General features: G+C 36.1%; 1 protein-coding gene across 1 annotated transcript in view; it reads left to right on the top strand.

Moving 5' to 3' along the window:
* eag (potassium voltage-gated channel protein ether a go-go) overlaps positions 1 to 26587 on the top strand; it is a 525138-nt gene that overhangs the window by 122208 nt on the left and 376343 nt on the right. Inside the window, exon 3 of the mRNA XM_089092021.1 lies at positions 22112 to 22212. Coding sequence (XP_088948147.1) covers positions 22112 to 22212 — 101 coding nt within the window. The remainder of the gene's footprint in view (positions 1 to 22111; positions 22213 to 26587) is intronic.

Genomic DNA, 26587 nt, shown 5'->3' with positions numbered 1-26587 from the left:
ACTAAAGGAGGTATGAAACTAAACTAAAACTACTATTTGTGTCTAGATTTTCAAAAGTGTGTATGTTGTTAAAAATTGATGAAAGTTTTAGCATACAAATAGCAGGCCAAACTATAAAGTCTTAAAAAAAAAAAAAGATTTAAAGTATTATTTTCTTTTTCCCTGAAAAGACTATGTCAATATAAAACGAACAGAAATTATTAAAAAAAAGATTCCACAAAATAAGTTTTTCAAAGAAAAGTAAAGAACTCCCTTAAACAAAAAACGAACCAAAACGAACAGAAATTACAATAAGTAACCGAGTCAAACTCAAAACGAGCAGAAATTAACATGAATAAGGCTCAAAACCCTTATGCCTTCCCAAGGCCAGAACGCAATTTGCAGTTTACTGAAAAAAATACAAATGAATGTGTATTGTCAGTTTAATATACATATACTGATATTTAGTAATCAAAATGTTAATATTACTTGATTTATTCAAGTTATAAAAGTAAAAACATTTATATTTTGATCTGTTGTAGTTTCATGCTTGGTAGATTATTTGATTTTATTGTTTCTCATTTTTGGTTTAATAGAGTTCTTTACTTTTCTTTGAAAAACTAATTTTGTGGAAAATTTTTTCTTTTATTAATTCTAATTAAACAGCCTTTGTGATTCAGGGGTCATTCTTAAAGAATTGGAACAAACTTCAAACATTAGCGTAAAGAGGTATTGGTGAGGGGGCGAACCCCCTCATGTAAGTAATAATTTCTGTTCGTTTTAAGTTTTAATGTTGCTCCTTACTGTCAGTCGAAATATTTTGTTTTTTTATTTAATTTCTGATCGTTTTTTAAATAATGCTGGGAAAACCGGCAACCCCTTCATGGAAAATTTTCTTCTCCCATGGAAAACTTCTCCGTGGAAAGATCCTCGCACGTAGTCCCCTCCCCTGAAACTCCAACCCTCTACCAGAAAAAAAAATCCCCCTTGAAAACGTCTTTAAACTTCCTAATAACCAATACGATATGTAAACAATGGGCAAAGTTTATAACTTGCAGCCCTTCTCCCGGGGACTTTGGGGGATTAAGTCGTCCTCAGACACAATTAGATTTTTCGACTATGCTGAACAAAATGGCTAGAAACTATGCAAGTGGTTCTGGCGATTAAATTGTCCTCAGAGACATAGTTATTAGATTTTCGACTATGCTGAACAAAATGGCTAGAAACTATGCAAGTGGTTCTGAAAGAAAAGACTAGACGCTTTTATTCAATATTAAATAAAAAAAATAAGGTGAATAGCGAGTTGTTGAGGGGGGTTCGCCCCTCAACATTCGAATCATTAATATTTGTTACATGAGGGGGTTCACCCCCTTGTCAATACCTCGCTCTTTACGCTAAATGGTTTTTAGTGCTTTCAAAAGAGCTATTTATTTTAATTAAACGGTCTTTGTGATTCAGAGGTCATTCTTAAAGAATTTGAACAAAATTCAACTTTAGCTTAGAGAGCGAGGTATTCGCGAGGGGGTTACACATGCGTAATAATTTCTGTTCATTTTAAGTTTTAATGTTGCTCCTTACTTCCAGTTGAAAAAGTTTTTTTTTTTATTTAATTTCGTATCTTTTTTAAACAATATGCCCCCTTCATGGAAAATCTTCTTCCCACATGTAGAAATCCTCCGTGGAAAGATCCTCGAACGTAGCTTCCTCCTCCCGAACTCTCCAAACTCTGACCAGAAAAAATCCGCCCTTAAAATTTCTGTAAACTTCCTAATAACCGATACTATACGTAAGCAATGGACAAAGTTTATAACTTGCAGCCCTTCCCCCAGGGAATGTGGGGGATTAAGTCGTCCTTAGAGGCATAGTTATTAGATTTCTCGACTATGCTGAACAAAATAGCTCTCTAAAACTTTTATCCGGTTTCTTTGGAAAAAAATGAGCGTGGGAGGGGGCCTAGTTGCCCCCCGATTTTTCTGTCACTTAAAAAGAGCACTAGAACTCTTAAACTCCGTTCGAATGAGCCCTATTGTGGTATTCTAGGGCAGCTGGATTGGTACAATTATCCCTGAACAAAAAAAGCAAATAAACACGCATCCGTGATCTTTCTTCTGGCAAAAAATACAGTATTCCACATTTTTGCAAATAGGAGCTTGAAATCACTACAGAATGGTTCTCTGATATGCTGAATCTGATTGTGAGCTTTTTATTCAGATTTTATGACTTTTAGGGGGGTCTTTTCCCCTTTTTTTGAAAAAAGGCACATTTTCTCAGGCTCGTAACTTTTGATGGGTAAGACTAAACTTATTGAAACTTATTTGTTTCTTAGAGTTTCGGTTACTATTGAGCCAGGTCCCTCCTTGCTTACAATTTGTTACCACGAACTATTTGAAACCTTAAATTTTATCTTACAAACGTTATCTTTACGTTACAAAATGTCTGAGGATCCTACATGAAAAAGAAGTCTCTTCTACAATGAAAGCAAGTGCGACGTTGAAACTTAAAGCCCACTTCCCAAAGCCCCTTTTCAAAGCTAGGCGTATGTGTAAGGGTATAAATTTAATTGGGACCGGGTACAGTTACACCCTCAAGACCTTGTTTTGTCCCCTCTGTACCTAATTTTACCGCCAGAATTTTGTTTTCCTTTTCCAGCAGTTTCAGGCATAAATAGTTTTTACGATTATAATTATGATAAGGTTATATAATTTTTCTTTTTATTATATAGGTTGTTATTCATCCAATATAAATTGAGTAACCCTAAATTTGGCTTACTTCTACCTTCTATTGAATTTTATTGGACACATAATGGTCGAATTTTTTCTTACTTTAGCCAATTTAAGCCAGTATTTCATTTTAGTCGGTTTTGATTTTTGTAGATTTTAGTGGATTTTATTACTGTATTTCAGGTCATCGCATTCCTGTTTTCACCATAATTCGTTGTTTTATTTTAACCATTTTACTTTTTTTTGCAGTGACAGTTTTAATTTTAATCAATTTTAACCCCCTTTATTACCGTACATAGTAATCACACCGATACTTTACCATGATTAAATTAAAAAAAACAAGTTTTTTAACAGAAAGTAAGGAGCAACGTTAAAACTTAAAACGAGCAGAAATTATTCTGTATGTGAAAGGAACTTCTTTCTCCTCAGGACCCCGCTTTTTACGCTAGACTTACTCCCTCCTCAATACCTTACTATTTACGCTAAAGCTGGTAGCAAATTTGAAAAAAAGGTTCCTATTCTAATTAAACAGCTCCTGTATTTCAATAGCCGTTCATACGAAATTGGGACAAACAGTCAAACTTTAACGTAAAGAGCAAGGTATTGTTGAGGGGGAAATCCTTCATGTACGGAATAATTCCGTTCGTTTTGAGTTTTAAGGCTGCTCCTTACTCTTAGTTAAAAAAAAACTTCTTTTCTAATTTAATTTCTGATCGTTTTTCAAATAATGCAGATAAATGTGGCTCACCCTCTATGAAAGGACTTTCCTCACGGGAAAGTCCACCGTGGAAACTTCATCCAATGTAAAGTACACAAACCCCTTCAGACATTTCCATCCTCGCTGAAAACCCCCCTCCCCGTAAAACTTCTTGTGGAATACTCAGCCTGAATTATTCTCCTTAGCATACTTTCATTTGACGAAGACTTTAATCTCTAATCGTATTCTTGATCACACCGGATATGCCCCCTTCCGTGGAAATTGTTTCCCAGAAATCAAACACGTGGAAAATAGACCCCAAGATATTTCCCCCGGAACATCTCCACATACAAAATTCAGTTAACAAAGAGAACGTAAGACAATTAAAAATATTTTCGTATAGGAATTCTGTCAAATCCCCCAAATGTAAAATTTTCCCTGGAAAATTCACTTCCTCAGAAATTTTCCTGCCCAAGGAAGTCTTCCTAAGGAACCCCCCCCCCCCCCCAAGCCCAAAATCCCTTCGCAAAATATCTGTATACTTTCAATAAGAAATTCTATATGTAAACAATGGGCAAATTTCATAACTTACAGGCCTCTCCCCACAGACTGTGGGGGGGAGGGTAATTTTACCCCTAAAGACATAGTTATTTGATCTTTCAACAATTATGAACAAAATGGCCATCTCACAATTTTGATCAGATAACTTTGATAATAAATAGGCCTGGGAGGATGCCGGTTGCCCTCCAATCTTTTTCTGTCACTATAGTTTAATCTGTTCCGAGCTCAAGAAACGCTTACCGGTTCGAGGGCCCACTGTCAGAAATGAAAATGTGTCCCGGGATCGTTAAAAGTTACGTTCTTAAAGATATAGTTTCTGTTTTCTGTCAAAACATTAATGGTGCCCAAGAAAAGCTAACAACTCTTGAGAATTTAGTTAATCGTTATGATATTGTTTGCTTAACTGAACGCTTACTTAATGCTGATAAAGCTTCTATAGCCTACTGTAAGTTTCGGCTGATCATTTATATTTTATTAAATAAAAAAAAACAAGTTTTTTAAACTGAAAGCAAGGAGCAACATTAAAACTTAAAACGAACAGAAATTACTCCGTATATGAAAGGGGCTGTCCCCTCCTCAACGCCTTGCTCTTTACGCTAAAGTTTTTTATTGTTTTAGAAAATAAAGTTGTGAGACAGAGTCAAACGTATATGAGGGGGTTCTCCTCTTAGTCAATACCACGCTCTTTACGTTAAAAGTTAAAAAAAAATTTAATTCACAAATCTCTAAATCACAAAGGCCGTTTAATTAGAATAGATAGCTCTTTTGAAAGCACTAAAAAAAACTGTAGCGTAAAAAGCGAGGTATTGACTTGGGGGAGAACCCCTTCATATACGTAATAATTTCTGTTCGTTTTAAGTTCTAATGTTGCTTGTTACTTTCAGTTGAAAAAACTTGTTTTTTTTTATTTAATTTCTGATCGTTTTTTAAATAATGCTTGGAAATCCGGCGCACCCTTCATAGAAATGTCCCTTACCCCAAAGAAACATGGAAAGATTCTCCCGAGTAACCGCCTCCTCCAGCCCCCCCCCCACCAGAAAAAAATCCTTCCTGAAAATGTCTGTATACTTCCCAATAACCATTGCAATGTGGAAGCAATGGGCAAATTTCATAACTTGCAGCCCTTCCCCTGGAAACTGTGTGGGATTAAGTCATCATAAAAGACATATTTATTAGATTTTCGACTATGCTGAAAAAATAGCTATCTCAAAATTTTGATTGGGTGACTTTGAGAAAAAATGAGCGTGGGTGGGGGCCTAGTTGCCCTCCATTTTTGTAGGGCATGCATCGTGATCTTTCTCCGAGCAAAAAATGCAATTTTCCACCTTTTTGCAGATAGGAGCGTGAAACTTCTTTAATAGGGTTCTCTGATAAGCTGAATGTGATGGTGTAATTTTTGTTAAAGTTAATTAAAAATGCAAAATTCCACTTTTTTGCAGATAGGAGTTTGAAGCTTCTTTAATAATGTTCGTCGATAAGCTGAATCTGATGGTGTGAATTTCGTTAAAGTTAATTAAAAAAATTTGCAACTAAAACAAAATTTTATTGTTAAAAAAAAATGGAGTTGTGAGAAAGTCAAACTTTAGCTTAAGGAGCGAGGCGTTGAGGAGGGGACAGCCGCTTTCATATACGGAATAATTTCTGTTCGTTTTAAGTTTTAACGTCGTTCCTTACTTTCAGTAAAAAAAAAAGCTTGTTTTTTTTATTTCATTTGTGAACGTTTTTTAATTCATGAAGGTTTTGATTTTGGCTCACCGTGCATGAATAATTAAAACAAAATTTGTATATTAATTTTACTTTTATTTGGTTAAATGACTTTCTCGAAACTTGTTTAATTTTATTTACGAACGTTTTTATTAGTAATAAATAGACGTAACTTAAGAATTAACTTACGTAATGAAATTCTATATTCATAGATTTTTAATACGTATATTAGGGGGTTTTCCCCTAGTCAATATCTTGCTCTTTAAGCTAAAGTTCGAATTTTGTTCAAATTATTTAAAAATGACCCCTTAATCACTAAGGCCGTTAATTAGAATAAATAGCTCTTATGAAAGTACTGAAAATATTTGGCTTAAAATGCGAGGCATTGACTAGAAGGTAAACCCAATCATATAGCTAATATTTTTTTGTTCGTTTTAATTTTTGATGTTGCTCCTTACTTTCAGTTGAGAAACTTGTTTTCTTATATTTAATTTCTGATTTAAAAAAAAAATAATGATGGAAAATCCGGCGCCCGCTTTCATAGCAATGTCCCTTCCCCCATGAAAACTTCCTTCCTGAAAAGATCCTCCCATATAACCCCCGCCCCACACCCACCCCCTACGACCAGAAAAAAATCCCCCTGAAAACTTCTGTATACTTCCTAATAACCAATACTATATGTTAACATTGGGTAAAGTTCATAACTTTCAGCCCTACTGCTGGGGGCTTCGAGGGATTAAATTATCCCAAAAGACATAGTTATAATATTTTCGACCATGCTGAACAAATTGGCTATCTCAAAATTTTGATCGGGTGACTTTAGGAAAACAATGAGCGTGGGAGGGGGCCTAGCTGCCCTCCATTTTTTTGGTCACTTAAAAAGGGCACTAGAACTTTTAATTCCCGTTCCAATGAGCCCTCCCACGATAATATAGCACCACTGGGTCAATACGATCACCCCTGAGGATAAGAAAAAAAAAAAAAAAAAAAAAAAATAAACACGCATCCGTGATCTTTCTTCTGGCAAAAAATGGAAAATTCCACATTTTTGTAGATAGGAGGTAAACCTCTACAGTGATACGCTGAATATGATGGTGTGATTTTCATTAAGGTTCTATAACTTTTAGGGGGTCTTCCCCCCTTTTTTCAAAAATCAGCCAAATTTTCTCAGGCGCATAACTTTTCATAGGTAAGATTAAACTTGATGAAACTTATATATTTGAAATCAGAATTAAAATCTGATTGTTTTGATGTATCTATTGGTATGAAAATTCCGTTTCTTAGAGTTTCGATTACCATTGAGCCGGGTCGCTCCTTACTTACAGTTCGTTACCACGAACTGTTTGATTAGACCTGCTAAAAATACCATAGGCCTTCTCTCTGGTGGTCTAGCAGTTGTTGTAAATAAGAAGTTTATTTGTTGTTGCGTAGTGTCGAATGATCAATTTATCGCTGTTGATCTCGGTAGTGTTGTGATTTTTTTGTGTTTATATGCCAACTAATTACCGAAATGCCGTTTCAAGCCGTAAATTTGCATTAGCTTGCGCATCCCTGTCTAAGTCTCTCCATAACTCCAAATCGTCAAACAAGTCACTCGTAGTATGCGGGGATTTTAACACATACCTTAGAGATGATGCCACACACTTCACACAGATGCTTCTGTCATCACTACCTGTTGACTTGTTTGTGCTTTAAAAATCTAAGCAGTCTTCATTTGTGCATCAATCGGGTTCTACTTCTGATCTCGATTTTGTACTCTCTAACGTTCCTGAGCTTCGGGATGTCATTGTTGACGTAGCCAATGATGTGCTAACTAGCGACCATCTGCATTTGAAGTTCCATTTGAATCTGTCTCTTCTGCAAATACATAAAAAATACAATTGTTTTCGGAAGGTATTATGGGATAGTATTGACCTGCCACTTTATCAAACTGTGCTGGATTCAATGCTTTCCAGAATAAAAATCCCTTTCCACCTGCTCTCTACAACGCTGAAAGGTTATTGCCTCGATCTGGATTGCTATTTTGCTGAAATCAATCATTCGCTGAAAATCGCCACCTCAACGGCAGTTCCATCAGAGAATATTCGTGTTGGTACACGGAAAAAGTGATGTAAGGAGGATCCTGAGCCGAATTTTGCGAAGCACCGTCATAAAGTATGATTTAAAATATGGGTTGATTGAGGCCGTCCGAGATCCTGTCTCCTTTTTGGAATTGTCAAATCTACAAAGAGAGATTACCGGAAAGCGGTACTCTTTTGTATGAGACGGCAGGTATCTAACTTGTCACGTGATGTTAAAAATAACCCACAACAGCTTTGGAAGCAAGTATTAAAATTCACTTCTTCTTCTTCTTTGAATTCTAATCCAATAGATATAACTTCATAGGAAAGACACTTCTCCTCTTTATTTTCTGATAGGTCTCCACCTTTGGATGCACCATTCCGCCAGACCCTCCTTCTCCATTTTTCTTAACTAGACCATAGCCGGAATTTCATTCTTATAACGCCATCGTCTGTTCTTACTCAAATTTGTCTACTTAAGAAACGTAAGGCTCCTGGCTCTGATGGGCTTCAACCTGAACATCTGATGTATGGTACCGAAAAGCTAGTTGAACATATGGTGCTTGTCTTCCAGGCTTTTATTGCGCAGCAATACATACCCACTGCCTTATATGAGGGTATCGTGACTTACGTTCCCAAAAAGAATAAGGATCCACAGTCTTGTGATTCTCATCGTCCGATCACAGTTCGCTCAGTCATCACGAAACTCTTTGAAAAGATCTTTCTACTAAAAATTTCGGCTAGGTGTGATCATGGTGACTATTTGGTTTTAGTTTCCCCTATGCCTTCCCAAGGCCAGAACATAATTTGCACTTTACTGTAAAAAAATATAAGTGTTTTTACCTTTATGACTTTAATAAATCAAATAACATTAACATTTTGATTACTAAATATCAGAATAGGTATATTAAACTGACAATGCACATTCATTTGTATTTTTTCAGTAAAGTGCAAATTTTGTTCTGGCCTTGGGAAGGCATAAGGGTTTTGGCCCAACTTATATTAATTTCTGCTCGTTTTGAGTTTGACTCGGTTATTTATTGTAATTTCTGTTCATTTTGGGTTTCATTTATTTATCGATGCTGATTTGTAGTAATTTCAAGCTTGTTTGATTATTTGATTTTGTTTTTGTTCATTTTTTGTTTATGAGGGTTCTTCAATTATCCTTGAAGAAATTGTTTTGTGGGGAAAGTTTTTTAATTAATTTCTATTCATTTTTTATTGACATTCTCGTTTCGGAGAAAAAGAAAATAATATTTTAAATCGTTTCGTTTTTTAAGATTTTATGATTTGGCCTACTATATGTATGGTGTAGAAAAATTTTCAGCAATTTTTAATAACATACACCCTTTCAAAATCTGGACACAAATAGTAGTGTTTAATTTAGTTTCATACCTCCTCTAGTTGATCTGAAATGGAAAACTTGACAACATTCGCAAAAAAATCTGTTTACTTTCTTTGATAGCTTGGATACACTAACGCTATTTTGATTTGGTTAAATTTTGAGAGCAGAAGCAGCCCCGAAAGTCTGAACATAATACCCTCAGTCGTTCTTGGGATACTGCTGAGGTGCCTTATTGGGATTTAGCATTAACACTGTGTATTTTGATTTAATCTTAAGGCAACATTTAGTTTTTAAACATAATGGGCAAATGGGAGGGTGGGCGTAGGAGGGGAATTAGTTGCCCTCCAATCACTTTCGATATTAAAAGGGGCATCAGCCCTTTCTATTTTCAATCGAAACAGCCCTTTTCGAAGTTCCCAAAAAAACTCCATCGATACGATGTGCCCTGGTCTAAACAACAACAACAACAAAAAATAATGCATTATACCCACATCGATCTTTACTATAAAAATGTCAAGCCTAACAATCACTTTCGACTATTAAAAATGGCACTAGGCCTTTCGATTTCCAATCGAATGAGCCATTTTTGAAACGACAATGCTTTCTATAAATACCTTATATGCTCCCAGGGCATAAATTACAACCCTTACCCTAAGGGCTATTAGGCTGGTTGTCATCCTATAATACCTAATTTCCAGAACTTTCAACTACGTTAAATAAAATGGCTATCTCAAAATTTTGATTGGATTTGCTTGGGGAAATGGTGGGCGTGAGAGGGGCGGTAGTCGCACTCCAATCACTTTCAACTATTAAAGAAGGCACTAGCCCTTTCAATTTCCAATCAAATGAACCCTTTTGACGTTTCTACGACAACACTTTCAAAAAACACCTTGTGTGCCCCAGTATATAACTTATAGCCCTTGCCCTGAGGGCTGCAGGGGGTGTCACTCTAAAAGACCTAATTTCCAGAACTTTGAACTACGTTGAAAAATATGGCTATCTGAAAATTTTTATTGGATGTCTTTGGAGGAATGGTGGGCGTGAGAGGGGGGTTAGTTACCCTCCAATCACTTTCGACTATTAAAAAGGGCACTAGCCCTTTCAATTTCCAATTGAATGAGCCCCTTTTGAAATTCTTACGACAACTCTATCTATAAAAACCTTATATTCCCCCAGGCCAGAAGTTACAACTTTTGCCCTGGGGGCTCTTGGGGTTTGGTCATCCTTAAATGCATAATTTCAAGAACTTTCAACTAGTTGAACAAAATGGCTATCTCTAAACTTTTATTGCATTTTTTGGGGGCGTGAGAGGGGGGGGTAATTACTCTCCACTCACTTTTGAAAATTAAAAAGGGCAATTTCAGTTTCCAATCAAACGACACCTTTGTGAAATATCTGCAAAAACTTTCTGTATAAACTTTATATGCCCCAAGGGCATAACTTACAACCCTTGCACTGAGGGCTCTGAGGGGGTTATCATCATAAAAGACATAATTTCAGCAACTTTCAACTACGTTGAACAAAATGAATATCTCAAAATTTTGATTTGATGTGTTTGGGAAAATGGTTGGCGTGAGAGGGGCGTTAGTCGCTCTCTTATCACTTTCAACTATTAAAAAAGGCACTAGCCCTTTCAATTTCCAGTTGAATGAGCCCTTTTGAAGTTTCTACGACAAAAATTTCAATAAAACCTTATATGACCCCAGGGCATAACTTACAACTCTTGCCCTGAGGGCATTTGGGGGAGGGGTTGTCATCCTTAAGGACCTATTTGCCAAAATTTTCTACTACGTTGAACAAAATGGCTATCTCAAAATTTTGATTGGATGTGTTTTGGGAAAAGGTGGGCGTGAGAGGGGGGTCAATTACTCTTCACTCACTTTCGACTATTAAAAAGGGCAATTATAATTTCCAAACAAATGAGCCCTTTTTGAAATTTTTACAACAACTTTATATAAAAACCTTATATGCCCCCAGGGCATAACTTACAGACCTTGCACTGATGGCTCCGAGGGGTTTATCCTCCTATGAGACCTAATTTCTAGAACTTTCGACTACGTTGAAGAAAATGGATATCTCAAAATTTTGATTGGATGTGTTTGGGGAAATGGTGGGCGTGAGAGGGGGGTTAGTTGCCCTTCAACCACTCTCGACTATTAAAAAGGCACTAGCCCTTTCAATTTAAAATTGAATGATCCCTTTTTGATGTTTTTAGACATAGACATAGACATTTTTACTTTACCAAAAAAAAAAAAAAATCAACAAACATCAGAAATAAATAGACAACCACATTAAGATTAAAAAAAAAATCCTGTTGGTGGCTGTATCTTCTAACCGCCCTTTAATCAAAAATAAATAAAAACAATAATAATTATTAATAAATTCTTATTAAAAAAAAAAGAAGGTAAGGAAAAAAAAGTCAAGAAAACAATTTACATTGTCACACTCTAACCATCCTCCCCCCTTCTCTCTTCCTCCCCCTTCCCTCTTCCTCCCCCCAATCTCCAACATCACTTTCTGTAAGAACCTTACATGCTCCGAGGGAATAACTTACAACCCTTGCCCTGAGGGTTGTGGGGGGGGGACGGGTTGTCATCCTTAAAGACCTAATTTCCAAAACTTTCAATTACGTTGAATAAAATGGCTATTTAAAAATTTTGATTGGATGTGTTGGGGGAAAAGGTGGGCATGAGAGGGGGGTTAGTTGCCCTCAAATCATTTTCGACTATTAAAAAGGACACTAGCCCTTTGAATTTTCAATCGAATGAGCCCTTTTTCAAGTTTCTACGACAAAGATTTCAATAAAAACCTTATATGCCCCCAGGGCATAACTTATACCCCTTGCCCTGAAGATGGGAGAGCGTCCTGCCCAAAGGTATAATTTCCTGAGCTTTAAACTGCGTGGAACAAAATGTCTATCTCAAAATTTTTATTGGATATTGTTCGGGAAAAGGTTGGCGTGGAAGGGGTGTTAGTTACCCTCCAATCACTTTCGAATATTAAAAAGGCACTAGCCTTTTCCATTTCCAATCGACTAAGCCCTTTTGGAAGTTTCTACGACAACGCGTTCTATAAAAACCGTATATGCCTCCAGGGCATAACTTACAGTCCTTGCCCTGAGGGCTGTGGGGGAGTGTCCTCCTCAAAAACATAATTTCTTTCGGGAAATCAATAACGCCGAACAAAATGGCTATCTAAAACTTTTGATTGGATGTGTTTGGCGAAAAGGTGGGAGAGAGAGGGGGGTTAGTTGCCCTCAAATTAGTTTTGACTATTAAAAAGGGCACTAGACCTTTGAATTTCCAATCGAATGAGCCCTTTTGTAGTTTCTACGACAAAGATTTCAATAAAAACTTATATGCCCCCAGGGCATAACTTACAACCCTTGCCCTGAAGACTGTGGGGGGAGTGTCTTGCCCAAAGGTATAGTTTCCTGAACCCTAAACTGCGTGGAACAAAAAGGCTATCTCAAAATTTTGATTGGATGTGTTTGGGGAAATGGTGGGCGTGGAAAAGGTGTTAGCTGCATTCCAATTGCTTTCGACTACTAAAAAGGGCACTAGCCATTTCAATTTCTAACCGAATGAGCCCTTTTGAAGTTTCTACGACAACGTGTTCTATAAGAACGTTATATGCCCCCATGACATAACTTACAACCCTTTCCCTGAGGGCTATGAGGGGGTTGTCATCCTGAAAGACCTAATTTTCAGAACTTAAAACTACGTTGAATAAAATGGCCATCTCAAAATTTTGATTGGATGTGTTTGGGGAAATGGTGGGCGTGGAAGGGGAGTTAGTTGCCCTCCAATCACTTTTGACTATCTAAAAGGACACTAGCCCTTCGAATTTCCAGTCGAATGAGCTTTTTTTGAAGTTTCTATGACAACGCCTTCTATAAAAACCTTATATGCCCCCAGGGCATAACTTACAACCCTTGCCCTGAAGGCTGTGGGGGAGTTTCTTCCTCAAAAACATAATTTCTATCTGGAAATCAGTTACGCTGAACAAAATGGTTATCTCAAAATTTTGATTGGATGTGTGTGGGGAAATGGTGGGCGTGGAAGGGATGCTAGCTGCCTTCCAATCACTTTCGACTATTAAAAAAGGCACTAGCCATTTCAATTTCCAATCGAATGAGCCCTCTTTGAAGTTTCTACGACAACGCGTTCTATAAAAACCTTATATGCCCCCAGGGCATAACTTACAGTCCTTGCCCTTAGGGCTGTGGGGGAGTGTCCTCCTCAAAAACATAATTTCTTTCGGGAAATCAATAACGCCGAACAAAATGGCTATCTAAAACTTTTGATTGGATGTGTTTGGCGAAAAGGTGGGAGAGAGAGGGGGGTTAGTTGCCCTCAAATTAGTTTTGACTGTTAAAAAGGGCAGTAGACCTTTGAATTTCCAATCGAATGAGCCCTTTTTTCAAGTTTCTACGACAAAGATTTCAATAAAAACTTATATGGCCCCAGGGCATAACTTATAACCCTTGCCCTGAAGACTGTGGGGGGAGTGTCCTGCTCAAAGGTATAATTTCCTGAACCCTAAACTGCGTGGAACAAAAAGGCTATCTCAAAATTTTGATTGGATGTGTTTGGGGAAATGGTGGGCGTGGAAAAGGTGTTAGCTGCATTCCAATTGCTTTCGACTACTAAAAAGGGCACTAGCCATTTCAATTTCTAACCGAATGAGCCCTTTTGAAGTTTCTACGACAACGTGTTCTATAAGAACGTTATATGCTCCCAGGGCATAACTTACAACCCTTTCCCTAAGGGCTTTGAGGGGGTTGTCATCCTCAAAGACCTAATTTTCAGAACTTAAAACTACGTTGAATAAAATGGCTATCTCAAAATGTTGATTGAATGTGTTTGGGGAAATAGTGGTCGTGGGAGGGGTGTTAGTTACCCTCGAATCACTTTCGACTATTAAAAAGGGCACAACCCCTTCGAATTTCCAGTCGAATGAGCTTTTTTTGAAGTTTCTATGACAACGCCTTCTATAAAAACCTTATATGCCCCCAGGGCATAACTTACAACCCTTGCCCTGAAGGCTGTGGAGGAGTTTCATCCTCAAAAACATAATTTCTATCTGGAAATCAGTTACGCTGAACAAAATGGCTATCTCAAATTTTGATTGGATGTGTGTGGGGAAATGGTGGGCGTGGAAGGGGTGTTAGTTACCTCCATATCAATTTCGACTATTAAAAACGGCACAAGCCACTCCAATTTCCAATTGAATGAGCCATTTTCGAATTTTCTGTGACAACTCTTTCGATACGAAGTTCCCTGCTCTAAAGGAAAAAAATAATAAATAATACATTGCGCCAACATTATTCTTATATGCCCCCAGGGCATAACTTAAAACCCTTGCCCCGAGGATTGTGGGGGAGTGTCCTCCTCGGAAACATATTTTTCAACTACAAACCAACTACACTGAACAAAATGGCTACCCCAAAATTTTTATTGGATGTGTTTGGGGGAATGATGGGGGTGGGAGGGGGGCTAGTTGCCCTTCAATTACTTTCAACTATTAAAGAGGGCACCAGTCACTCCAATTTCCAATCGAATGAGGCCTTTTTGAAGTTTCTAAGACTCCTTTGATACGAAGTGCCCGGGTATGAAAAAAACAACAAAAAAATACATTGTTCCAACATCGTTCTTTACTTAGGCAGCGCTATTGCGCTGCCTATGATTCTTATGTTTTTTTTATCTGTTCTGACAAGTGAGTGTGTCCCCATTAAGAAGTTTCCTTTTTTTTTTTTTTTTTTTTCGTTCTTTTTCTTCTGTAATCCTCTTGTTACATTTTATATTTATAGAGGGTTCAAATATATTATTACTATTAGAAAGGAAACTAAAACTTCTAATTTCCGTTTGAATGCACCCTCTGCCAATCTTCTAAGACCATTATTTTAATACGATTACCCCTGGAAAAAAAAATAAATACGCATCCGTGATCTTTTTTCTGGCAAAAATAGCGGAATTCCACATTTTTGTATATAGGAGCTTAAAACTTATAGTAGGGTTTTCTGGTACGCTGAATCTGATGGTGTGATTTTCATTAAGATTTCTTTAATTTTATGGGGTTCCCCTATTTCAAAAATCGGGCAAATTTTCTGAGTCTCGTAACTTTTGATGGGTAAAACTAAACGTGATGAATCTTATATATTAAGCTGAATAAGCTGATCGAGCTGATAAAAAGGAATCAACATAATAAGCTGATTCTTTTGATGTTTCTATTGATATTAAATTCCGTTTTTTAGAGTTTTGGTTACTATTGAGCCGAGTTGCTCCTTACTTACGCTACAGTTCGTTACCACGAACTGTTTGATTTCACTTCTATCTATAGCATTTTTCGTTTTGCATCCACATACATGATTTTCAATTTAATGTCCCTCTGATGTTAAATTCTTCCCTATTGCCTAGGACAGATATAACCAGATTTTATTTTAATTTAGCCAACTAAGCCCCGTTTCTAATTTTGGTCGATTTAGTCGATTTTGTCACTGTATATATTGTCATCGCATCTATTTTTTACGATAGTCAGTTTTTGTTAATTCATTCATAACTTTCTATAGTTTTTTGTGCGATTGTTATTCCACATATTTATATGATTTTCAATTTAACTTTTCACTGATTTTAAATTATTCTTTATTGCCCAAGACAGATAAAAAAAGCCAGGTTTTACTGTATTCTAGCCAATTTTTTCCGGTTTATAACTTCAGTCGATTTTATTATTGTATATATAATAATCGCACCCATGTTCTACTATAATCTGTTTTTTTAGTTGTTTCTCTATTTTCTATAGTGTTTTTCCATTTGTTTTCTATAAGCCTATATATTTTTCAATTGAATGTTCCTCTGATATTACATTTTCCGTATTGTCTAAGGCAGATGCAGTAACCGAATCTTGCAGTATTTTGGCCAATCTTAATTCATCTTTATTGTCTAAGACTGATGCACTGCCTGAATCTTATTTTATTTTCTTAAAAATTGGATTTTTCATTATTACCAGGGACAGGTGCAATAACCGAATTTTATTGTACTTTGGCCAAACATTCCGAGTTTAATTTTAACCAAGTTATTTTAGCCGATTCTAATACTGTATACATTTTCATCGCAAGTGGGTTTTTACCATATTCTATTTTATTATTGGGCTTTCCTGATTGTCTAAGGCAGATGCAGTAACAGAATCTTGTAGTATTTTAGCCAATCTTAATTCATCCTTATTATCTATGACTGATGCACTGCCTGAATCTTATTTTATTTTCGCAAGTTGTTGCCGGATTATAAATTTAGCCAATTTTACGATTTTATTGATGTATAAATGGTCATTACATTTGTGTTTTTGCTACAATTTGTTCTTGTGAATCATTTCACCATTTTCTTGAGTTCTTTTTTAATTTGTTTTCCATCCGCTTATATGATTTTCAATCTAATGTTCCTCTGGCATTAGATTTTTTACTATTACCAGGGACAGATGCAATAACCGAACTTTATTGTACTTTAGCCAAATATATCGAGTTTAATCTTAACCAAGTTATTTTAGCCGATTCTACTACTGCATATATTGTCATCGCACGCACGTTTTTACCATAATCTATTTTTATTATTAGGCTTTCCTGATTGTCTATGGCAGATGCAGTAACGGTATCTTGTAGTATTTTAGCTAATTTTAGTTTTTCCTTATTGTCTAAGATTGACACAATGCCTAAATCTTATTTTATTTTCACCAGTTTTAGCCGGATCATAAATTTTGCCGATTCTGTTATTAAATACATGGTCATCATATCCAAATTTTTGCCATATTCTATTTTTGCTAACTGTTTTACTATTTTTCAAAGTTTATTTCGTGATTGTTTTTCTATCTACCTTTGTAATTTTCAACGTGACGTCCCCCTGATATTGAACTCTTCTCTATGGCTTAAGACAGACGAAATACTGGGATTCATTTTAGCTGAATTCAGCCAGGTTGTTTTAGCAGATTTTTTTGCTTTATATATGGTCATCACCTTGGTATTTTTACCACAACCTGTTTTTGGAAATCATTTCACTACTTTATGTATTTTTTTGTTATTTTTTTCCATCCACGTATATGATTTTTTAATTTAATGTTCCTCCTATATTAAATTATTCCTTATTGCCTAGGACAGATACAATAGCCGAGCATAATAGTACGTATTACAGATTTGGGAGTGAGCTCTCCATTTGATGGAACAACAGCTGGATAAGGCTAGGATAGAAAATAAATCTTTCCATCAAAGAGACGAGGGAAATAGCGACACTTTATTGTGTAATTCAAGTCGCTTGCGAAATTTAAGAGCAAAAAAGTATTCTGAATGTAGCCACACTTAAAGCTGTGCAACTACTGAAATGTTGGTTTTTGGCGGGCCGTCTGTCTGGAGCCGTTTAACAAAGGATTATGCTCCACAAGGATTTTTTTTCTCCCTTTGCTCTAAATCTACAACAAAGGATATTTTAGAGACTATCATTGTGGTGTTAAAAATACATGTGAAAATATTAATCAAAAACTTAAAGTTTAAAGCAGTCATGTATACATGGAAGAACACACAAATCAGGGAAATTTTTATTTTTCACGGAGTCTTTTCTCTTGGGGAGTGGTTGTCCATGAGGGAAATTTGGCCAAGCAACTGCTATAGTTGGCGGTGTGTCAGCATCGGGCGGATTTCTAATGCGTTGAGTTGCTTATTTGTTTTCGCGGTTCAACGCGGTAACACTGACGGTAAATTTGATTCTGGTCTAATCACTCCGTAATTTCGAAGAAGCTAAAGGAAAACTTCGTCATTTCCATTTCTAAGGTATAAATAGGCCTAAGGTGGGTTCATGGGGGGGGATATGTATTTTTATTATGTAATTCTTACTTCAAAAGTATGTTCAGTAAAAACCAAAACATTTGAAGTCCAAAAGTGCAGCCCTGTAAGTATTCGTACATTGTGGGAAACGATGGTAAGTTTCAGGAGGAGCTAAAACTCATCACTGGTAAACTCATCGATGGTAAGTTTCAGGAGGAGGCAAAAACAGGTAAATTTTAGCATAAATATCGGAAACCAGAAAAAAATAGAATAGATTAGATTTTTCCAGGAAACCCCAGCCTAGAATTTTCACCTGTATTAAACGTCTCAGAGTGGAACAGTTGAAATAGCAGCAGTTTATTTTGTAGATAAATTACATAGTAGATGCATTTGAAGTGCCCAAGATTATAGCCCCACTTATACTTGTGCAGCGATTGATTAGTTAGGTTTTAGAAGCTTGGCTGACTGAAGCCCCTAAAAACAAAGAAACCGATACTTATCGATGCTTTCAAAAGTCTTCATAATTTGACACGCAGAGATTTATATTGTTCAGTGAAACTAATTGCCCTACTACATAGGATATCAACGTTTCGATTATTTTAGGGGGTTAAATAAAAAATACAAGTTTTTTTAACTGAAAGTAGGGAGCGACATTAAAACTTAACACGAACAGAAATTATTCCGTATATGAAAGGGGCTGTCCCCTCCGAAACGCCTCGCTCTTTCCGCTAATTTTTTTTGTTGTTTTAGAAAATAGAGTTGTGAGACAGAGTCAAACTTTAGCGTAAAGAGCGAGGCGTTGAGGAGGGGACAGCCCCTTTCATATACGGAATAATTTCTGTTCGCTTTAAGTTTTAATGTCGCTCCTTACTTTTAGTTTAAAAAACTCGTTTTTTTTATTTAATGTCTGATCGTTTTTTAGTTAATGCAGCTTTTATTTTGGTTCACCGTCATTGAATAAGTAAACAAAATTTGCATAAAAATTTTACTTTTCTTTTGCTAAATGGATGTCTCTAAATTTGGTTATGACGTAATTTACAAATTAACTTACGTAACTAACTTCTATATTCGTATATTTTTCTTCTGACAAAGTTGCAGATTTTTGCAGATATGAGCTTGAAACCTATGTAATAGGGTTTTCTGATACGCTGAATCTGACGGTGTGATTTTCATTAAAATTCTTTCACTTGTAGGGGATGTTTCCCCCTCTTTAAAAAATCGGGTAAATTTTCTCAGGCTCGTAGCCTTTGATGAGTAATACTAAACTTAAATAAAAATTATATATTTAGATTCAGCATTATAAGCCCATTCTTTTGATACATTTATTGACATCAAAATTCCGTTTTTAAAAGTTTCGATTACTATTGAGCCGTATCTCTTGTTTTTTTATTGTTTTTTTTTATTACGTATATGCTATTATGTATATGAGGGGGTTCTCCCCTAAGTCAATACCGCGCTCTTTACGTTAAAAGTTAAAAAAAAAATTAATTCACAAACCCCTGAATCACAAAGACCGTTTAATTAGAATAGATAGCTTTTATGAAAGCACTAAAAAAAAACTGTAGCGTAAAGAGCAAATTATTGACTTGGGGGAGAGCCCCCTCATATACGTTATAATTTCTGTTCGTTTTAAGTCCTAATGATGCTTCTTATTTTCAGATGAAAAAAACTTGTTTTTTTTTAATTTAATTTCGGATGGTTTTTTAAATAATGCTTGGAAATCTGGTGCCCCCTTCATAGAAATGTCCCTTAACCCAAAGAAACATCCTCCATGGAAAGATTCTCCCGAGTAACCCCCTCCTCTAGCCCGACCCTCCAGAAAAAAATCCTTCCTGAAAATGTCTGTATACTTCCCAATAACCAATAAATAATGCTGGCAAGTCCGATGCCCCCTTCATGGCAATTTCCCTTCCCCCATGACAACTTCCGTCATGGACAGATCCTCTAACATAACCCCCGACCCCCCCCCCCACTACCAGAAAAAAAAACCTCCTGAAAACTTCTGTATTCTTCCCAATAAACAATACTACATGTTAACATTGGGTAAAGTTCCTAACCTTCAGCCCTCCCCCCGGGGACTTTGGGGGACTAAGTCATCCTAAAAGACATAGTTATCATATTTTCAACCATGCTGAACAAAATGGCCATCTCAAAATTTTGATCGGGTGACTTTGGGAAAAAAATGAGCGTGGGAGGGCCTAGTTGCCCTCCATTTTTTTGGTCACTTAAAAAAGGCACTAGAACTTTTAATTTGCGTTCCAATGAGCCCTCCCACGACTTTCTAGGACCACTGAGTCAATACGATTACCCCTGGGGAAAAAAAAACAACAACAAAAAAATAAAGACACATGCGTGATCTTTCTTCTGGCAAAAAATGCAAAATTCCACATTTTTGTAGATAGGAGCTTAAAACCTCTACAGTAGGGTTCTCTGATACGCTGAATATGATGGTGTGATTTTCATTAAGGGTCAATAACTTTAAGGGGGTCTTTCCCCCTTTTTTGAAAATCAGTGAAATTTTCTCAGGCGCATAACTTTTGATGGGTAGCACTAAACTTGATGAAAATTATATATTTGAAATCAGCATTGCAATCTGATTCTTTTGATGTATCTATTGGTATCAAAAACCCGTTTTCTAAAGTTTCGGTTACCATTGAGCCTGGTCGCTCCTTCCTTACAGTTCGTTACCACGAACTGTTTGATAAATATACGTAACTTACGAATTAACATACGTAACGAAGTTATATATTCATATATTTTTAATACGTATATTAGGGGTTCTCCCCCTAGTCAATACCTCGCTCTTTACGCTAAAGTTCGAATCTTGTTCCAATTCTTTAAAAATAACCTCTTAATCACAAAGGCCGTTAATTAGAATAAATAGCTCTTATGAAAGTACTAAAAAAACTTTGGCTTAAAGAGCGATGTATTGACTAGGGGAAAAACCCAATCATATAAATAATAATTTCTGTTCGTTTTAAGTTTTGATGTTACTCCTTACTTTCAGTTGAAAAACTTTTTCTTTATTTAATTTCTGATCGTTTTTTAAATAGTGCTGGGAAATCCGGCACCCCCTTCATAGCAATGTCCCTTCCCCCATGAAAACTTCCTCCGTGGAAAGATCCTCCCACGTAAACCTTAACCCCCCACACTACCAGAAAAAAATTCCCCCTGAAAACGTCTGTATACCTCCCAATAACCAATACTATAATGTAAACATTGGGTAAAGTTCATAAATTTCAACCCTCCCCCCAGGAACTTTGGGGGATTAAGTTATACTAAAAGACAAAGCTACTATATTTTCGACCATTCTGAATAAAATGGCTATCTCAAAATTTTGATCTGGTGACTTTGGGGAAAAAAATGAGCGTGGGAGAGGGCCTAGTTGCCCTAATTTTTTTGGTCACTTAAAAAGGCCACTAGAACATTCAATTTCCGTTCGAATGAACCCTTCCACGATATTCTAGGACCACTGGGTCGATACGATCACCCCTAGGAAGACAAAAAAAACAAAAAAAAACACACATCCCTGATTTTTCTTCTGGCAAAAAATACAAAATTCCACATTTTTGCAGATAGGAGCTTGAAACCTCTACAGTAGGGTTCCCTGATAAGTTGAATCTGATGGTGTGGTTTTAATTAAGGTTTTATAACTTTTTGGGGGTGTTTCCCCCTTTTTTCGAAAATCAGGCAAATTTTCTTACGTTACTTTTGATGGGTAGGACTAAACTTGATGAAACTTATATATTTGAAATCAACGTTAAAATCTGATTTTTTGATACATCTATTGGTATCAAAATTCCGTTTTTCAGAGTTTCGGTTACTACTGAGCCGGGTCGCTCCTTACTTACAGTTCGTTAAAAACAGATTCGATGATTCAATCAATGAAACCGAACGTATAAATATATTATTTAGGGCTATATTTGGCTCTATTTTGGAGCGATGAGGCACATTCTTCACGGTAGTGACCATTATATCTGGACGGAGTGATGATAGTTGAATCAAATGGTGCTACTCTTTTGTTACTCAAGCGTTTCCTTCAGAAGATCCCATAAGACAGATCCCATAAGATCCCATAAGGCCTTACTGTGTTTTGTGATGAATAGGAGCGGAGGATCCTCCCTCTCTCATCTCCAGTAAACCCTGGCAACACTTCTGACATAGGTAAGGCATGATATAATATAAATTTTGACATTTATTTACTTGTAATTAGTAACTGAGATGGATTTTCTTTTGCAGCAGATAGCAGCTTTCTACTAGCCAACGCACAGATAGTGGACTATCCTATTGTATATTGTAACGAGTCTTTCTGCAAGGTATCAGGATTTTCAAGAGCTGAGGTAAGTCTCTTCCAAGCTCAATTACGTTTTAACCACGTGCCAGAATGCAGCTGAAGTTCGAACCCCCTAAGCGGTTTTTACATGCCATTCCAACAAGACTTTTATTTTTAAACAGGCTCATAGACCTGCCAAGGCACAGAAGCCTGGGCATGAAAAACCGCTCTTCAGGTCAGATTATAAATATAGTGAAAGCAGTTAATTTTGACTGCAGCTGTAACTTATTGCAACCAAGCCCCAAATATTACCTGACCCCAAATATCAGTTCCCGTTTCGCATACAAGTCCAGTGGACATTGCCCGTCATTAGTCAATCCAAAAATCTTGATCATCCCTTTGTTCTATGACTACCTACCTTAGTTCTGTCCAAGGATGGATAGATGGGTGATAGACCATCTATCAAAAAGTGAAAATGACATCATTTTAATATAATCCTGACAAGGGCTTATGCCAGCTTTGCCTCTCACTCAGACTATTTTTCTTGGCTTTTTCTCGAATTAGCCATGGCTTGGTGGCAACTTGATTTTAGTTTAAACAAAAATACTGACCACAGCTGTAAATTATTGCAGCAAAGCCCCAAATATTACGTGCGAACAGAAAATGGCTGGACACTGGTGCCTGGATATACACGTTCTTAAATACGTAAATGTAACTAGACACACATGTAAACATTGCTTTAAAACCAAGAAGGGTCAATAAGCGTCGATAACACCTATTTAAGAATAATAAATATTAATTTCATTTCTTAGAAGGAGATAGGAGTAAATAGATGAAAATACTTTTTTTAGAGTTTCTGTGAAAATAAATCACCTATTCTAAGAGCTCCTTATCAACTGCTGACATATTCCGGCCAATTTCCGAAACCAAGCTCGAATACTAAGGGCATGTCCAGATAATAGGACTTTGAAAATGTCACCAAGGATGGTCAGTCTACTAGTGTGGTACTGGACCGTGAGACATCACCTGGGAAGGCTTTTTGAGGGGAAGGGGGTCTGTAAAGGGATGTCTCTGCTTTTCCTTAGTGACTTTCTTACAATTTTTGTTGCTATAGAAGACCTTGTGAGCTAATTTCATTCTCCCTTCTCCCCATTTTATGAGGCATATCCAGTGTTATTTTCATGGATTTGAATTAAACACAATTTCAATGGTTTTATTCTGTTGAGTCGGATAGCAACTGTGAAGTCTGTGAAGCAATTAGATATATTCTTTTTGATCTGCTCCAGTCTCAAAAACATTAATTACTAGCGATTTGTCCCCTAACCAAGTAATTTTGTAAACGCTTTATTCATGCAAACCACGCAATGTAAGCTATATGCTTATAGAAGATGGCGTAATTGGTATGATGGTTTCTGTTGCGTATAAACCCTCGAAAACTTAAAGCTATAGGATAATAATTATCCCTCGCCTCATATATGGTTCATTTACACATTGCGGAAATCCATGCGGAAATTTGTCAATATCTTTTCGAATGATGGTCCAGTAAACGTTACGTTTTAAGGCAAAGTTTTCAAATAAATGCATCAGTGTGACCCTCCTCTGAAAGCTGTTGAGCAGTAATGGGGTAGCCTTAAACCAATGTTATAAGATCATGAAGTATTTGATGATCCAAAGTCATGGTCTTATTCGATTAAAAACCTTGCCAAGAATCCCTCCTGATTTGAACAAATCGTTACGGAGAGCTAGAGAGTTTTTCAAGCACGAAAACGGACGAAATCTTCGAAGGGATTGCTAAATCCGGACGGATTTCCGTAATGTGTAAATGCACTATAAGTGTTCCAGTGCAAATTTGCTTATGCTTATATTATTAACTTTTAAAGTACTAATAACACTAAAAATGAAACCCGATTGTTTGAATTGGTTAAATCGAAACTTGCGCAGACATAATACATTTTAAAAAATCAAGCTGGGAAAGTTGGGAATTTAATTCTTAATGAAAAAGACCTTCACATGCAGTTCCATAGGTTTTGGTAACAGTGGCAGCCGAATTTGCAAAAAAGAAACGTATGTAAAAAATTAGCTAGAAACAAGTTAAAAACGTATGGCATCAAATGACAAACTAAGGCTTAGCTTTCCTTTTAACGTGTAGATTTTTGAATACTTATTTGCACGGACGAAAAGCGCGGCTAATTTTGTATAATTAGCTTAATTTATTTTTTCACGTGCCAACTTGGCAACACTGACCACATTGTGGTACTGCCTTAAAACATAAGATTTATTAAACAAAAAGAAAATTAAAAAAAAACGTGGTTTTCAGATGTAAATAGACCCAAGATGAGTCCAGGAGGTAACCAATGTTTTTATTTTCATGCTTTTCGTTACAAATGTTGCATTACAATTTTCAAAGAATGTGTTAGGAAATGACAACTGAAAATAAAGATTTTTAGACGCTAAGCGATTCACATATGGGTTTCTGTAAGGGGGGAGGGAGGATTTGTTTGCCTCTCTGGAATGTGAAATCAAGAAAATTTATCTGTTCAGAATCCAATTTACTAATTGTATAACACTTAAAATAAAAAAGAAGAAAAAGGAGATTCTTCATTCATTTTAATCATCCCATTTATATTGTGAAACAATATCCTGGATTATTTTTTGTAGTTGCTTAGTTAATACTTAATAGCATAAAATCATATTAAATGTAACTAGCTATGACTCAACAGATGCTTTGAGTTTGGAACCTTGGACAAATTCAAAAAGTGAAGTTTGGTCGGTTGATTTTGAATTGAAGTTATCAAGTATTATGCAGTAGGTTGCATAGGTTGCATCAAGACATGGCTAATTGTAGACAGAGAAAAGCGAAGACAGATAGTTCAAGTAATTGAGAGGCAAATATTTAAATGGTTGGGGCGCGGGTAAATGGCAGGAGTATGCATGAATCTCTTATTGGACACATACTTGTTTTTTTTTTTTTACTGTTTTAATTTTAGAGTTGTTTCGTTGAATTTTTCTCTGTTTTTCTCTTTAAAAGTTTTAATTCGTGCTCCTAACGTTTATCTTTTGCCAAAAATAAAGGTGTGAATCGATCCTCAAGACACAAAAAACAATAAATAGACGGGCACAGAGGAACTTAAGTAGCCTCAATGCCGACAATGTCCTTCATCTTTAAGAGGCAATCGAAGCAGGATTTCCTCGTATATTGCAGTGGATGTCGCTGGTCGCTTCGCATGTTGCAAAGCAAATAATCAAAGGTTTCAAGCGTTTAAATATGAAATGCATAATCATGGTTAGTTTAGAAGTTTTAGGAAAAGTTTAGAAATTCGTTTAAAAAATTAACTTCCTAGTGAAAATGAAAAAATTATTTAGGAATGAAAGCTATTATTTCGATTACTCTTAATAGTAAAATGTTATCTCGAAAAAAAAATTTACATGAATTTTGAAAAAGAGCATGAATGCTCAAAAATGGCACCAGATTGAAAGAAAAACTACACCGTTGATATCACCATTGTTGAAAAACATATCCAAAAAATTTGTCCCCTCTCTTCAACTTGAACAACAAGGAAACTGACTTTTTTGTATGGGTAGCACTGGTGTGTCTTCTTTTTTTTAATTATTTTCTTTAACTGTCGTAAAGAACACTAATAAATTTTGCAATCTCCCCGGCCCCCTAGCTTAGAAGACAAAATATGCATATAAAAAGAAGAATTTTGCAACATCCAAAAATAACAAGACGATATTTTGACAAGTTTTACTTTCAAAAATTTTGATTCTTCTTTTCTTTTTTTTTGTTATAAATCAAACAGTTCGTGGTAACAAACTGTAAGTAAGGAGCCACCCAGCTCAATAGTAACCAATACTGTAAAAAACGGAATTTTGCTACCAATAGATACATAAAAAGAATCAGATTGCTATGCTGATTTCAAATATATAAGTTTCCTCAAGTTAAGTTTCACACACCGAAATTTACGTGCCTGAGAAAATTTGACTTATTTTTGAAAAAAAGGGAGAAAAACCTCTAAAATTCATGAAATCTTAATGAAAATTCCACCCTCAGATTCAGCGTATCAGAGAACCCTACTGCAGAGGTTTCAAGCTCCTATCTGCAAAAATGTGGATTTTTGTTTTTTTGCCAGAAGAAAGATCACGGATGGGTGTTTATTTGTTTATTTTTGTTTTTTTTCGTTGTTGTTTTCAGGGGTGATCGTATTTTTTTTTGCCAGAAGAAAGATCACGGATGGGTGTTTATTTGTTTATTTTTGTTTTTTTTCGTTGTTTTTTTCAGGGGTGATCGTATCGATCCAGTGGTCCTAGAATGTCGTAAGAGGGCTCGATTCAAATGGAAATTAAAAGTTCTAGTGCCCTTTTAAGTGATTAAAAAAATTGGAGGGCAACTAGGCACCCTCCCATGCTCATTTTTTCTCAAAGTCACCGGATTAAAATTTGAG

The sequence above is a fragment of the Artemia sp. Qi Xiang Cuo genome, chromosome 7 (genome assembly GCF_049724085.1).
Source record: "Artemia sp. Qi Xiang Cuo chromosome 7, ASM4972408v1, whole genome shotgun sequence".
In the NCBI taxonomy this organism is placed as follows: Eukaryota; Metazoa; Arthropoda; class Branchiopoda; order Anostraca; family Artemiidae; genus Artemia; species Artemia sp. Qi Xiang Cuo.
Note: the sequence above shows the minus strand (reverse complement) of the source record. Positions and strands in the feature narration are given on the sequence as shown.